The following is a 16,238-nucleotide window of genomic DNA, read 5'->3' as shown; positions in this document are numbered from 1 at the left end:
GTGTTCCGCATCTGCTAGAGTAAGTGAATATACTCTCGCCAGAGTCGTGGTTGCCTAGAAATTCACCTGCGGAACCTGGTTACTTCCACTGCTCTGACTCGGTGCAGGCATAATCCTCCTCGGTTCCTGGCAATTCTTCACCATGTGGCCCGACTGGCCACAGATGTAGCAGACACCCCAAAATGGCGAACACTCGCCATAATGCCATTTATGGCCCTTGGCGCATGGTGCGGAGGATGGATTCCCCTGAGCATTCAGCCGCTCGGTGTTCTGCCGATAACCATAGCTGTAACTCTTCTTCTTCTTCCACGGACCTTATCAAGGACCACTCTGAGGACCAGAAGGTATTGGCCTCTTCCCCTGAACCTGCACTACCTCATCTCCCCGAAGGTCGGTCTTAACTATGGTGGCTTTATCCACCAGGACAGAGAACTCACGGATCTGCAGCATCTCCACAAGACGGCGGATGTCTTTCCGCAGACCCCTCTCAAACTTTCGAGCCTTCTCGTGCTCATTCGGAACCAAGTACGGTGCAAATCGAGATAACTCGATATATCTGGAAGCATACCTCTGCACCGTCAAGGTACCCTGTACCAGGCCTGAAAACTCATCGGCCTTCGCATCCCAAGTGGAGACCGGAAAGTATCTCTCAAAAAATACCTCCTTGAAACGGCCCACATCATACTAGATGGACCAGCCCTCTGCCTCTCTAGCAAGCTCACTGCTGTCCACCATCGCCCAGCTTCCCCAATCAGATGGAAGGTAGCGTACAAAACCTTTTGCTTCTCAGTGCAGTGGAGGACTTCCAAAATCCTCTCGGTCTTCTCGACCTAGTCCTCCGCCACAATCGGATCCCGTCCTCCCGTAAATGTCGGAGGGTGCATGCGTGTGAACCTCTCGATGGTACACCCTGCATCAGTAGGAGAACTCTCACGTCTCCTAACACTCCATCCTATCTCTTGAACCACCTGTCTCGCCAAACCATGAGACACAGAAGGAGACTCATCGCTTGGCGCCTCTTCGGAGCCACTTTCCAAGTTATTATCCTTGACTTCCATTCTGAAAACAGAATAGGAATCAGTTAGAATTCTTACATCGTACACAGTTAACACAATCATAGACCTAATCATGTCATCTATTACTCTCACAGGTCTAAGCTTGCCCCGTCACACCGACACAAATCCATCAATGGTGTGCCCTGCCTTTACTGGAATCGTCATCCTAGGAAAAACACGGAATACCGCCGAAAAATCTCGGTCTAGTAACAGAACAACACTACCCATTTCCTACATCCTATACTCTGGTATGTACACATCAATACTCCTAACCAATCTGCAAGATCTAACAACCTGGTTAGCTCTGATGCCAAGCTGTCACGCCCCAAACTTGGAAATGGGACCCGAGGGTGAATTTAAATAACCTTACCTGTATCTGTATCAATTTAAACATACATGATACAACATACAAAGAGGGTCCGACCCCGTGGGGTAAACGGATGCCCTATATACGTACATATAAACGTCCATACTCATCAAAACACGCAGCGGAATACAGTCTTTTATACATAAACGGTACCATACCAGGGTCTACACGTGCTAGGATATACATTCCCATAATACAAATATACCCCAGGTGTCTACAAAAACCAACCCGACAACTTGGATACCAAAACTCGTACCTAAAAGGTACTAGTAGTAGCTACGACACCCCTGCTCCCAGACGCTAGGATGCTACTTATCGCTACCTGAAGGCCCTGAAAAATATTGTACGTACATTCGGGGTGAGACACCTCTCAGTAAGGAAGAAAACAGTTTATATCAGTGTGTGACATACCAGTGTCATTTTACATACTTCATAACACTATACATACGATACAGTTTGAAACAATTCGTATAGTTTCATACAAATACATACAGTTCCAGTATTTTCGGAAAACCATTCCAGCTCATACGATACCCAACATACATACATACATACATACATACGGTCATGTCGTCACACTAGTTCGCAACTACACCAGGTTACCTCGTCTCACAGCGATTACATTGCTACACACGCAACTACGCTGCGACGATCAAGGCCCAATGGTGAATCCATTACTTCATACGCAACTACACAAGCTCACCTAGTCTCACAGCGATTACATTGTCATATGCAGCTACGAAGATCCATGACTCAGGCCCAATAGTGAATCCATTGCTACATACGCAACTACACAAAGGTCACCTAGTCTCACCACGATTACATTGCCATATACACAACTACGCTGCAACGACCTAGGCCCACTGTGAATCCATTGCAACATACGATGTAGCATATAGCTCACACCACTTCGGTGACCAACCGGAATTAGATTGGTGATATTTCACACCCTCGGTTATAGAGCCGGTCACTCTCGGCGTACGGTAATTAGCTGCCCCTAGCCGATTTCATAAAACCTGGAATCATTTTGGAACTCACGTCCCTATACATTTCAGCGTACGGTAATTAGCCACCACATAGCTGTTTTACAAATGCCTGGAACAAATACATACATCCATACATACCACACTTATTTGGTTTACGGCAAATCATATCATTTACAAATTCAAGTATACAGTTTATGCAAATATGGATTACGGTCACCTCAATAATACAGTTTTAACACAACCAACATATTTCCAAACAAAATAGAGATGATACCCGAAATCCCCAATTTTCCCAGAAAGCTGTAACTCGAAAATCCCTCATTTTTATCCGATAGATTTCCCCAAATAAGTAGTGAAAACATACATACAATCGTAGCCTACAGGCTTACCGATCCTGATTTAAAAAATGGACTGATATAGACAGAATCCCTTTACCTTAACCCGAAAATCAGCTATGAACTCTACGGTCCTCAAAACTACGAATCGAGACTCGGAAACCTACAAATCATACTACAAAACATACTTACAATCCGTACTACTACACATATACTGAATCAGAAACGAAAATCGAGCTTTACCTCGATTTTGGCTCGAAATCCGAAATCGCTCCAAACGAGATTCCGATCCGCTAGAAACATAGAGAATCCTTCACTGATCCTTGCAGTAACTTTGGATTTGTGAATCCGGCGACAAACGACGAAGGAATCGAAGAGAGAGAGAGAGAGAGAGCTCCGAAATGTAGAGAGAGAGAGAGAGATAATCCATTAACTTAGCAATGAAGAAACCCAAAAGATCCTTTTATAGACCTTTGACCCGAGGAATTTCGTCGACGAAAAGGTGCCTTCGTTGACGAAAAGTCAGGGATTTCGTCGAGCAATCGGAGATTTCGTCGACGAGGCTTGATATTTCCAATTTCCGCCTCTCGGCTTTTCTTCATCAACGAACCTTTGAATTTCGTTGACGAAAAGCCTCAATCTTCGTCGACGAAGCCAACATTCGTCTACGAAGTCTGCAGAATTTCCATTTTTACAATATAAACCCACATCTCACGGTTCGGGTTCTTACAATTTATGAGGGCACACCTAGAGCTGAAGTGGAATCCAGGGAACTGCCTTCTCTCCCCCATCTCTATCTTTATAACAACATTAAAAATTAAATGGATTGTTTAAATTTGAATGACCTTGTGCCATAATAATTAATAATCAACAAAAAAAAAATATATACTATTTATTGGAAAGTTTAAAAAATAAAAGTAGTTTGCTTTGAAATGTTAAAGCGCTAACACAGGTCTCCATATGTAAACACTTGTAGCTTCCAAATGACTTGAGGAGAATCTAAAATGTTGTCACTAAGGGATTGTCAAGCACTTTAGAAAAAGTTTATGAAACCTAAATATTTAAGATAGTAATCTACTTCATACATATTATCAGGACGATCGCACCAGCTCATCTCTATTATTAGCTTTTAGTGTATTGTCATTGTCAGGACAATATTATTTGTCATACCAACAAAGTTGAGAACAAGTTTGACATCACATCCATCCTCATTGATAAATGTCAAAATCACATCCAAAGGTTGCATGAGAAACTTATGCAAATGATTGAGCACATTTCAGCATTCTCTCCTACTTTCAAATAACAAGAAGTAGAAATGCAACACCTCAAGGCTCAACCGAATTCTCTAAAGCAAGGCCAGCAACAGCAGTATAGACAGGCGATAATAGATTCTTTATTTCCGTCATCCAGTCCAAAAGGCTTGTTTGGGGGTGTGTACTTGATGCCAAATGCATCTCAAATGGGCCCTTCTTTTTGAAGGCTCATTGAACTTGCTTATCAAAGGATGCTAGCAAAGCAAAGAGGAGGGAGACGGCAGGCAGAATATAAGGAGTTGTGCAATTTGGCCTTCCATTCGTTAATATTTAAAATAATGTAAAAGAGAGAGAAATGTTGATTTTTTTTCCCCAATTCTGGAGGCCCTTGGAGAGAGGTTCTAAAAGATCTTTTGTATTAAAAAATAATGAATTTTTGGACTTTTTAAATGGTTGAGCTTGATTGGAAACCGGTTGGATATGTCAGATCTAACTGCTTAAAAAATCTGACTTCTAAGATTCGAATTGAGAATTGTAAGATGCATGGTAATTCGTTGCTTATTTTTATTTATCCACTTATTTAAAATCAATGAGCTAGTCAATCAAATTGAACTTTAGTTTCGAATGAGAATTGTATGACGTTGAACTATGAGCATATAAAAAACTTCAGGTTGAACAATTCATTGGCATATCGTAAAACTTGTTTGCAAATGTTGTTTTAGGTTTGATGCCATTTTTTTATTTTCAGGAATATGTACAAGATGGCATTGACTGGGCAAAAGTTGATTTTGAAGACAATCAGGATTGCCTAAATCTTTTTGAAAAGGTATAGAGCTCAATCATGCGTCAACCTTAATGTACTAGTTGATTGCCTTTCATCCGTAAGTATAGTGTAGGAACTTGCTAATTCTGCCGTACTATTATCATTATTGGGTATGGTAGAATTCATCTTGCCATAGTAACACTTGTTGATGCTGTTGACATTTTTACTTAATATAAATCGTATACAGTTTTTATGCAGCTTTGAGTATAACTTCTTTTTTTTTTTCCATGTTTTCTATGGTTGCTTGCTTTAGAGGAATCCAGTGAAAGCAAGGCAGATATAAAAAAACTTTCAGATTGGTTCTGAAGAATGGGATAGGCATATTTCTCAAAGATTGTATTTTTTTTTTTTTTTATAGTGGTTAGATTTGTTATACATAATATGAAATAACTCATAAATTCCCATAAAAAATACTAGCCTTGAGTGTTTTTTTTCCCTATTGTATAGCATAGGCATATTTCTCGAAGATTGTGCTTTTTCCCCATTTTTTAATAGAATAGTTGACAATAGCCACCCTTTTTTTACTGCCTTAGTCCAGGGTGATTTTCCTTATGTTTTTATAGTACCCTCTACCCTCTAAAACTGGTATCTTTTATGCTTGGTAGCTTTTCTTCTCCTGCTGTTGTTCATGCTTCTAATGTCTTTATTGCATGTGACTGAGTTATTTTACCATGTTTCTCTTATGTTATCTTTCCTTGATGCTACCCTCAACCCCTTACCTATCCAATCTGCTACTGGTTACTTCAGTCATTATTGCTGTATTTTACGCTGTGTTAGTACCATTAGAGCACGTTGCTCATTGTGTTCGTTGCACTCATTATAAATAGAGAGGAAGACCTATTCATTTTGTTTAGGTTTTCCAATATAGTAGACATTTTTAACGTGGTATTGGTGCAGGTTCTTGATGCCTAAACCCTCCACAGCCACAACCAAACGAAGTCCTAAACCTCATAATCTTATGCATGCCTGCCATTGTAAGTGTGTGCTCACACCACTGTAGGCCTGAAGCAGCTACAGCAATCCCTGGAAAGCATAGTAGTCTTCAGAAAAAAAAAAAAAAAAAGAATTCTAGATGACACTGCCAGTTTAGAACAATAAGAATCCTTTGAGATCTTGGAAAACCAGTATCATAATTGCTCACAGACACCTGTAGCCACCTGAAATCCCATCCCCAGAAGCCCAGTCATGCACCTTCATGTGCCAGCCTAAGGTTGATAGCCCCCAGCTGCAAGTGCTGGCATGTAAGGCTTTGTTAAGCCTAATTTTTTATTCAATTTGTTCTCACATGTCTTGAGTCCTTCTATATACCTTTTGTTTGTCGGTGTTGGGATGGAGTTCATGAACCTCAAAATAAAGTATGTTTCCCTCTGTCAGCCACCACAGATTCTATCCCTGCTTGTTCAACCATTGGCAGACAACATACTATAGCTGTCTTACAGGAGCATTCAGAGCTCCTGCAGTATCAAGCATCTCGATAAGGATGTCTTCTTATTGCATATTGCTCAGAAAGATAATTCTATAGTCTTCATGTCATCAAGTGACAGTATCTCTCCTCTTAATCCTTAGGTCATAGATTCTACTGCCACTGACCGTATGTCAGGTATAACAAACCTTTTGTCTGCTCTCAAATATCCTGGAAACCTCCCTTCAGCTACCCTTACCAATAGATTCACTATTACAGCCAAGAGAGTAGGAAGATGATTGGTGGACAACATGGGGCTGATGGGCTTTACTACTTTGAGTCAATATCTCCTTCTATTGCCTGCGCTGCTGTTACACATCTTCAAATCCATTGTGGCCTTGGTCATCCTTTGTTGGACTATTTAAAACAGTTGGTTCTTGTTGGAAAGTTTCAAATCTGTTTAGTCAACTTTCCTATTTTCCTAAGAGAACCTCGGTCGTAAATGTGTGAATATCCTAGAATATTTAGTTTCCTTAAAAGTTAGCATCTTTGGTTCTTTCCTTCTTGGTTCTTTCCTTCTATTCTTCTACTGTACATCTATTTATACAGACCTGTACCTATGTTACGATTAATGAGAATTATTTCCACAAGAAGCTATCTCATTCTAGATGGTATCAGAGCTAGGTCTGGCTTTTGGCCTTGTGTAAACCCTAGTTTACCTTGGCGGCCCCAATCTGACCCTAATCTCTATAGGGTTTTCTTCCTTGTTCAACTCTACCCTAATCTCTTATGTTGTTGTAGCCATGGCTGAAACTTCAAACAAAGCTATATCTGAAACCAAACCTGAAACTAGACCTACCCATTTTGAACCTTACTCTGTCCACATTACCAATATATGATTGATCGAGGCCAACTTCCTGTGGTGGTCACAATTTGTCAGGATGTATATTCATGGAAGAGGGAAGATATGGTACTTGACTGGTGAAGCTAAGGAGCCCGAAAAGACAGACCCATCTTATGCTATATGGGATGCTGAAAATTCCATGGTGATGGCATGGCTTGTGAATGCTATGGATGAAGAGATTAGTGCTAATTACATGTGCTATTCTACTGCAAAGGAACTCTGGGACAATTTGAGTCAGATTTACTCTGACCTTGGGAATTACTCTCAGATTTATGAACTATAGTAGAAGATCAGCAATACTTATCAAGGAGACGGCAGTGGAACAAGGTATTTCAATGTTCTTAAGGGCCTATGGCAAGATCTGGATTTATTCAATGATTATGAATGGAAAAATCCTGTTGATTGCAATCGCAATAAGAAGATGGTGGAGAATGCACGAATTTTTAAATTCTTGGTTGGACTTAATGATGAGTTTGATGAAGTAAGGGGAAGAATCCTAGTGAGATAGCCTCTACCCCCACTCGGGGAAGTATTTTCTGAAGTACGACGAGAAAATTATCGAAGGAGTGTGATAATGAAGAAAAAGGAGGATGAGATTATGGAAAATTCTGCTCTACTTGCTGCCCATAATCCTACTCCTCATGCTGCTGGTAACACAGATTTGGCTATTGCCGATATTTCTGCCCAGGGGCCTTACTCTAATCAAAGGAGGTTGGAAGATAAGCCTCGAGAATGGTGTGACTATTGCAATAATCCACGCCACACTCGAGAAAATTGTTGGAAACTCCATGGAAAGCCAGCGAACTAGAAGAGCAACAAATCTGGACCCTCTGGCAGCAATCATGCAGTCCCTAAAGCCAATGAAGCTAATTTCTTAAGTCGTGAGCAGGTGGAGCCCAAACAGGTGATAACTCTAGTGCCTACCCTTGTTGCTTAAATCTTGCACCATGGATTATTGATTCTGGTGCATCTAATTACATGACCCATACCTCACAATTGTTTCAATCTTATTCTCCTTGTTCGGGTAATAAAAAATTAGAATTGCGGATGAAAGTTTTTCATCCATTGTTGGAATAGGTTGTGTCCAAATCTTTGAGAAAAATAGAACTCAAATCTGTCCTTCACGTCCCTAAACTTGCTTGTAACTTGCTGCCTGTTAGTAAACTCTCACGGGATTCTAATTGTTGTGTCATCATTGTGAATTTCAGGACCAACTCTCGGGGAGGATAATTGGCAGTGCTAGGATGATTGATGGACTCTACTACTTTAATAAGACTTTATTCAACAATAAACAAGCTCAGGGTTTGAGTAGTAGTATTAGTTTTGTTTCTATACGTGAACAAATAATGTTTTGGCATCTTGGACTAGGACATCCTAGCTTTCTCTATTTAAGACATTTGTTTCCTAGCTTATTTAAAAAACTGGATTGCTGTTCTCTTCATTTTGATGTTTGCCACATATCCAAAAGTCACCGAAGCACCTATTAATCAAAAGCTTATCATTCTTCCAAACCATTTTATTTAATTCATAGTGATGTTTGGTGTCCCTAAAAAATCACTACTACTTTTGGTATGAAATGGTTTGTTACGTTTATTGATGATCATACACGTTTGTGTTGGGTGTACTTATTGAGTGACAAATTTGAGGTTGAATTTTTTTTTCAGGATTTTAAAAATATGGTTGAAACCCAATTCCAAATGAAAATCAATATTTTTTAGACTTGATAATGGTACTGAATATTTTAACAAATGTTTAGGAATGTTTCTTTCAACAAAGGATATTCAACATCAATCTACTTGTCGTGACACCCCACAACAAAATGGCATTGTTGAGAGAAAAAATTGCCATTTGTTAGAGGTTGCACGGGCCCTAATGTTTTCAATGTAAGTTCCTAAATTTCTATGGGGTGATGCTATTTTAACTGCATGTTACCTCATTAATAGGATGTCTACTCGAGTGCTAAAATACATCACTCCCTTAGATTGCCTGAAAAAACTATTTCCTACATGTCGGATAACATCAGACCTACCACTAAAAGTGTTTGGATGCACTGTTTTTGTTCATATGTCAATCTTCGATCCAAGCTGGATCCTAGGCAGAAAAATGTGTTTTCCTTGGATATGCTCCTAATAAAAAAGGGTACAAATGTTTTAATCCTCCGACCATAAAAATTCATATTAGTATGGATGTTGTTTTTATTGAAAACCAGCCCTTTTTTGGCCATAACTCTCTTCAGGGGGAGAAAAAGGAAACTGAAGGCAAGTTCTGGCAAACCTCTAAGCCTCTTCCAAATGTTTTCCTTGATATTGACATCCACTCTTTAAAGAGTCTGGAAACCGATACTTTAACTGGCGAAAATAATGGAAATCCTAGCCTACCTATACAAGGCAGACCTGATTCACAAATAGGGGGAGAAGTACTATCAAATATTCCCTCATCTGAGCTTCGTGTTTATACCAGAAGAAGAAATCATCAGAATAATAGAGCTCTTTCTTCAAATCCAAAGCAAGGCCAATCGTCATCACCTACACAAGTTGGTCCTCCTTCACGTACTCCAGGTACTTTTTCTTCTCCAGATCCTTGTTTTGATAATTCTTTTGATCTTGACCTGCCCATTGCCCTTAGGAAAGGAATTAGAACCTGTACCACACATCTTATTTCCAACCATCTATCCTATCATAGACTCTCTGATTCTCGTAAGGCCTTGACTTCAAATGTTTCTCATCTGTTTATTCTAAGAACCATTCAGGAAGCACTAGTTCACCCGGAATGGAGATTGGCTGTTCAAGAAGAGATGGATTCACTTATTTGCTAACGGAACTTGAGAAATTGGTGACCTACCGGAGGGGAAGAAAACTGTTGGCTGTAAATGGGTATTTACAGTAAAATTCGAGGCCGATGGGAGTATAGAAAGGTACAAAGCAAGACTTGTGACAAAGGGGTTCACCCAAACATATGGAATTGACTACCAGGAAACTTTTGCTCTTGTAGCCAAGATGAACCCAATGCGTGTGTTGCTCTCTCTAGCAGCTCACTCTAATTGGCCCTTATATCAACTAGATGTGAAGAATGCCTTCTTAATTGGAGACTTAAAGGAGGAAGCCTTTATGGATCTATCGCCAGGATTTGAAGGGAAAGGTGTTAAAGGCAAGGTGTGCAGATTGAGGAAATCATTGTATGGACTCAAACAATCTCCTAGAGCTTGGTTTGAATGCTTTGGGAAGGTAGTAAAGAGTCATGGCTACAGCCAAGGTCAAGCCGATCATACTATGTTCTATAGACACACGAGTGAAGGTAAAATGGTTATCCTTATTGTCTATGTAGATGATATAATTCTGACAAGTGATGATAGCAATGAGCTAGAGAGGTTAAAGAAGATCCTTGCTCAGGAATTTGAGATCAAAGACTTAGGCAACTTGTAGTATTTTCTTGGTACGGAATTTGCAAGGTCAAAGAAAGGAATTTTTGTTTCCCAACGCAAGTATGTTCTTGATTTGCTTGGAGAAATAGGTTTGCTAGGGTGCAAAGTAGTAGAAACACCTATAGAGCTGAACATAAAACTCCAACTAGCTAAGGCTAAAGAAGTGATCAACTGAGAGCAATACCAAAGATTGGTAGGGAAACTCTTTTATCTCTCTCATACACGTCTTGACATAGCCTTTGCAGCAAGCGTGGTAAGTCAATTTATGCACTTACTAGGGCTCGAGCATTTTGATGTTGTGTACAGGATTCTAAGGTACCTAAAAGGGACTCCAAGTAAAGGTTTATTATTTGGAGGACATGAGAATTTATAGGTTGAAGTATACACTGATGTAGATTGGGTTGGATGTATCACTGATAGAAGATCAACTTCTGGCTATTGCATCTTTGTTGGAGGAAACCTAGTATCATGGCGCAGCAAGAAACAAAATGTGGTGGCAAGGAGTAGTGCAAAGGCAGAATTTAGGGCCGTTGCTCATGGAATTTGTGAAACACTATGGATCTAAAGGTTGCTGGAAGAATTAAAGGTTACTAATTCACTACCAATGAAACTGTATTGTGACAATAAAGATGCAATAGCTATCGCTCACAATTCAGTTCTTCATGATAGAACTAAACATTTGGAGATAGACAAGCATTTTATCAAGGAGAAAATAGATTAGTGAGTAAATTAGTCTGCCATATATCTCGACAACTGAGCAAGTAGCAGACATACTGACAAAGGGATTGTCGAAGACAGTTTGAAAACTTCATTAGCAAGCTAGCCATGGAAGATATCTTCAAGCCAGCTTGAGTGGGAGTGTTGGAAAGTTTCAAATCTATTTAGTCAACTTTGCTATTTTTCCAAGAGAATATCGGCTGTAAATGTGTGAATATCCTAGAATATTTAGTTTCCTTATAAGTTAGCATCTTTGGTTCTTTCCTTCTATTCTTCTGCTGTACATCTATTTATACAGACCTGTACCTATGTTACGATTAATGAGAATTGTTTCCGCAAGAAGCTTTCTCATTCTAGAGTTCTTGTTTTGTGTCCTATTTTTATTCTTGAGTTTGAGCCTTGTCTATTGGAAATGCATCATCGTGTTCCATGTGCTTTCCGAGTTAATAAATGGGTAGTCAGCCCTTTCATGTTAGTCGATTATGATGTTTGGGGCCCTAGTTTGCTGCATCAGAGTCGAGGTTGAGATATTTCATTACTTTTGAATGATTACTCAAGGATGGCTCGACTTTATTTACTGTATCATTTTGAGCTGCCTACTATATTCCGTGCCTTCTATTTTGAATTAAAGACCGAACTTGATTCACCTTGTCATGATTCTTCATAGTGATAATGCTAAGGCATACTTTAGTGCTGAATGATTCGCTTGTCATCTTGTTCCTACACTCCACAACAAAATTGATCCATAGAAAGAGTATGATTGCTTTGAAGTCAATCGAGCCTTGTTGTATTAGATGAATGTTCCCTGAGTATTTTGGAGTGATGCTGCACTCATTGCTTGCCGGTTCATTGCTTGCTCTTACATTAATACAATGTTGTCCTATCCTTGGTGGTAAAATACCTTATACTATTCTCCTCCAATGCTTCTTCATTCTCACTTTCTCTCATATATTTGGGTGTTGTCCTTTGCTCATCAGTTAAGTTCGGGAGTGGATAAGTTGGATCCCCATGTTATTAAATGTATTTTTCTGGGCTACTTTTATACTCAAAAGGGATATAAATGTCATAGCCCTAATTTACGTTATTTATTTTGTCTTTGCTGATGTTACCTTCTTTGAATATATTGTTATTCCAATTTTGTGAGTCCTACTGACCTTAATGAGGTCTTTTCTTTGCCTAATTTTTTGGACTCTAATCTACTATTTATCCGAGTCCTCCTACGTCATCTCTGTCTAATCCTTTTAGTTACTTGGGCCATCCTCATCTGCAGGTGTACGCACAACAATGAGTAAGGGGAAGAGAGCCCCACCACTTCTTTTGCTCTATGCCTATCCTGCTTCCCATCATTCTATCCTTCCTATTGCTGTCTGGAAAGGTAGAAGCACGTGTACACAACACCCAATCTCTAATTTTTTCTGTTATGATTTTTTGTCACCCTCATATTTTTGTCTCTTTATCCTTTTGAGGGGAGGACTGCAATGATTAAAGAGATTTGCCTTGTAGGACAATGGTACTTGGAGACTGATACTTCTTCCTATTAATAAGTCTGTGGTTGGATGCCATTGGGTTGTGAATGTTAATCCTAATGGTTGTGTGACTCGCCTCAAGGTCTATCTTGTTGTCAAAGGATATTCTTTGGTGCATGTGTTGGATCATTTTGATGCATTTTCTCTAGTTGGAGTTTGGTGTTTTATCTCGCTGACTACCTCTTTTCATTGGCCTTTGCATCAATTAAATGTAAAGAATGTCTTCTTACATGGTGACCTTGAGGAAGAGGTCTACATGAAGTAGCCAATTGTTGCTCAAGGGAAGTTAGCCGAGTTTGTCAGCTTGAGAAATCCTTGCATGGTCTCAAGCAGTCGGCCAGAGCATAGTTTGGTCAGCTCAGCAATGTGCAGTTGATCACTCTTTGTTCTATATCACAGTGTTTTATTGTGATCACTGTTGATGATGATCAAAGTATCCTGTGCCTGGATTCTACTCTCTAAATTTCAAACCAAAGATATTATTGCTGTTAAAAAACTTATTGGGTAGGTGAGTATCAATATCTTATATGGAGACTGTTTTGTGATAAAGGAAGTGTGTTCTAGACCTTTTAGATCAGATTGGGTTGTTGGAACTTGGAATCCAAACCTATTGATACACCCATGGATCCTAACAGCAAATTAATTTCATATTGGGCGATTTTTTTGCTAATCGTTGACGATATTGGAGATTTGTTAGAAATTTATACTTTCTAATGGCCACTCGACTATATATAACTTTTGTCAACTGGTATTGTGAGCCAATTTCTTGATTTTCCTAAAACAAGTCAGTGGAATGCAACTATTCATATCTTGATCCTCAAAGGTACACTTGAGAAAGATCTCTTATATGAGGATTCAAGTCACTCTCATGTTTAGGGTATAAGATGCAGAAGGGTTGGTCACCCTCCAATAAAAGTTGTGTTTTTGTTGGTGTGTCTTTGTATCCTGGGATTTGGAGAACAAGATTGTAAGGAATAAAATGTTGTGGTACAGTCAAGTACTGAGTCAAAGTATCAGGCCATGCCCCCCACCCTACATGTGAGTTGGATTGGCTAATTAACATGTTGGAAGAAATTGGTTTTTCACGGTATGGAGTTTATGCGTGATAATCAAGTTGCTGTTTGTATTGCCTCTGACTGAGTCTTCCATTAGCTAATGAAGAACATTGTAGTTGATTGTCACTTTGTTTGGGGAAGCTTGTGCTAAAGCCTAATACAACCACTGATGTGAAATCTGAACTCCGACTTTGGTAATTTATTCACTAAAGTTTTGGGGGATGCTCACGTTAAATCCATGTGTAACAAATAGGACCATATAATATCTATACTCGAGCTTTAGGGGAGTATTTAGTAATTCTAAATTATTGACGTGTTTTTGTTGTATTTGTAAGTTTGAGTAACAACATAATTGTCTTTGTAGTGTACATGGCAGACATTATAAATGGAGAGGAGACCTATTTGTTGTGTTTAGGTTTTCCAATTTACTAAACATTCTCAACACAAATCATATGGCTGAGTCCTTTACTTGATGCTACAATAGTTCATGGCATCAATTTTAGCATCCAGTTATTGTGGTAGGCAAACCAATTATCCTAAACCTTTTCCAAAGATATCTCCAAAAATGACCTTGGCATTTGTAACTGTATCTTATTTAAATGGGTTTGAGTGCCTCTGTCTTTGAATAGAGATCGGTGAAATAGGAAGCTTTATGGTCTATTTACATGGGGGGGGAGAGAGATCATCATAGATGGTAGATCAACAGTTACAAGAAAATCTCCTTACAAGATCGAATCTTTAGTTGTTTATTTATTGCAATTCAAGCGAGCTGTCCCCTTTCTAAACTCAACAGTAAAGCTTATACAATTGATCTAAACTCAAAAATATTTGTGGAGTGCTTCAAATTTCCCTTGTCTTGTTCTCTCCGTGGTCTTAAATTTCCACGAAATATCTGTCGAAATTTTCGATTTCTGTCACCCTCGAAATCGAAATGGCAGTCAGTTTCCGTCTTGCATAATTTCCGTTGAAATCTCAGCGAATCTTCCTAAATTTGTCGAAATTTCGAAATTTTAGCGAAACTTGTCGAACTTTTAACTATATGATGAAATTTCGTCGAAATTCAAATGAGAAATTTAGGAGTGAAGTGAAATTTCTATCTTAATTTATTTTATCAAAACAAAAGATTATTATAAGTGCTTTTGAAATTATTTGAAGAAATAAACTTATAGTAACATTTTATTTAACCATTCATGTGTAAATTATCATTATTTGTATAATAAATAATATTTAAATGATTTATGAATTTCATTTGTATTAACTGAATATGTTTAATGTACATTATCTTACAAATATGTTTGATACATATACTATTTTACAACTTTTCCACCTCATTCAAAACATAGATGTATTTAATTTGTAATATATTAGCCCTAAAACTTATATTATTATGTTTGTTAACCATTTCTAAAGTTTTACAAAAAATTCCATGCTTTGCTACTAATTTCTGTTATTTTTTCGAATTGAAATCGAAATCGAATTCGAAATTTCAGTCGAAATTTCTGTACTTTTGGAGCTTCGAAATTTGAGTCAAAATCGAAATTTGAGACCTTGGTTCTCTCTATAGAGGCAATGAGACAGCGTTCTTGGCCATGAAGATGAATATAGACACATATAATTAAAAATAAAAATATTACATATATGACAATCTATTTTAAAAGATCCAATATATACTTTTACGTCTCTTCCTTTTTCTTTGTGTTTTATAAAAAATTACATTATAAATGTTGACAAGTTTGTTTCATTATTAATATTTTTAAAAACTCAACATTGTGGTTGTTTTTTTTTTATAATTGTGATTTCTATTGAATAATATAAAAAATAAATCATATTAGAATGAGTTATTATATGTCTGAAGCATATGTTAAAGAGGTATCAAAAGAGTGTCAAATGTCAGTGATCTGCCTAATGTTTAAGAAGTACATCTTAAAATTGTTCACACATTTATGAAGTGTTCAATAACTTCAAGGGAATGTCGAAGGATTTTGGTGTTCAATATAAACATGATGGTAGGAAACCCTTATGATAGCGTAAGTGCTACTGGCTGGCTAACCATGCCTCCAACTTTTACACGAGGCTCTAAAATTAGTGTAGATTGAAAGCAAGCATATTGTAGTCTGATATGGCATGGACTTCTACATGTCTATGGTATATGGTTGATGTTTGTCAATTCCTTTTGCATCTTCTTCTCCTTTGTCTACAGTATGATGATTAAACGTGGTAAAATAGAAGAATTACCTTAACTATCAAAGCCAAGCTTTTAATTCTTTTTATAGAATTACCTTAACTATCATGGTGTCAGCAAGGGTATTTTTGTCCTACATGCCTTTTTTTATTAAATCATGTGGCAAGGAGGGAGAGACATGGATTTATGGCTTAATATGTCATTCACATCAA

At 38.3% G+C, this 16,238-nt stretch overlaps 1 protein-coding gene across 1 annotated transcript in view; it reads left to right on the top strand.

Moving 5' to 3' along the window:
• Positions 1 to 16,238, top strand: part of LOC131153583 (myosin-1) — a 101,348-nt gene that overhangs the window by 74,592 nt on the left and 10,518 nt on the right. The window contains exon 15 of the mRNA XM_058105993.1: positions 4,745 to 4,822. Within this exon, the coding sequence (XP_057961976.1) occupies positions 4,745 to 4,822 (78 nt within the window). The remainder of the gene's footprint in view (positions 1 to 4,744; positions 4,823 to 16,238) is intronic.

The sequence above is a fragment of the Malania oleifera genome, chromosome 4, assembly GCF_029873635.1.
Source record: "Malania oleifera isolate guangnan ecotype guangnan chromosome 4, ASM2987363v1, whole genome shotgun sequence".
NCBI classification, from domain to species: domain Eukaryota; kingdom Viridiplantae; phylum Streptophyta; class Magnoliopsida; order Santalales; family Ximeniaceae; genus Malania; species Malania oleifera.
This window is presented reverse-complemented; position numbering and strand designations above follow the sequence as displayed.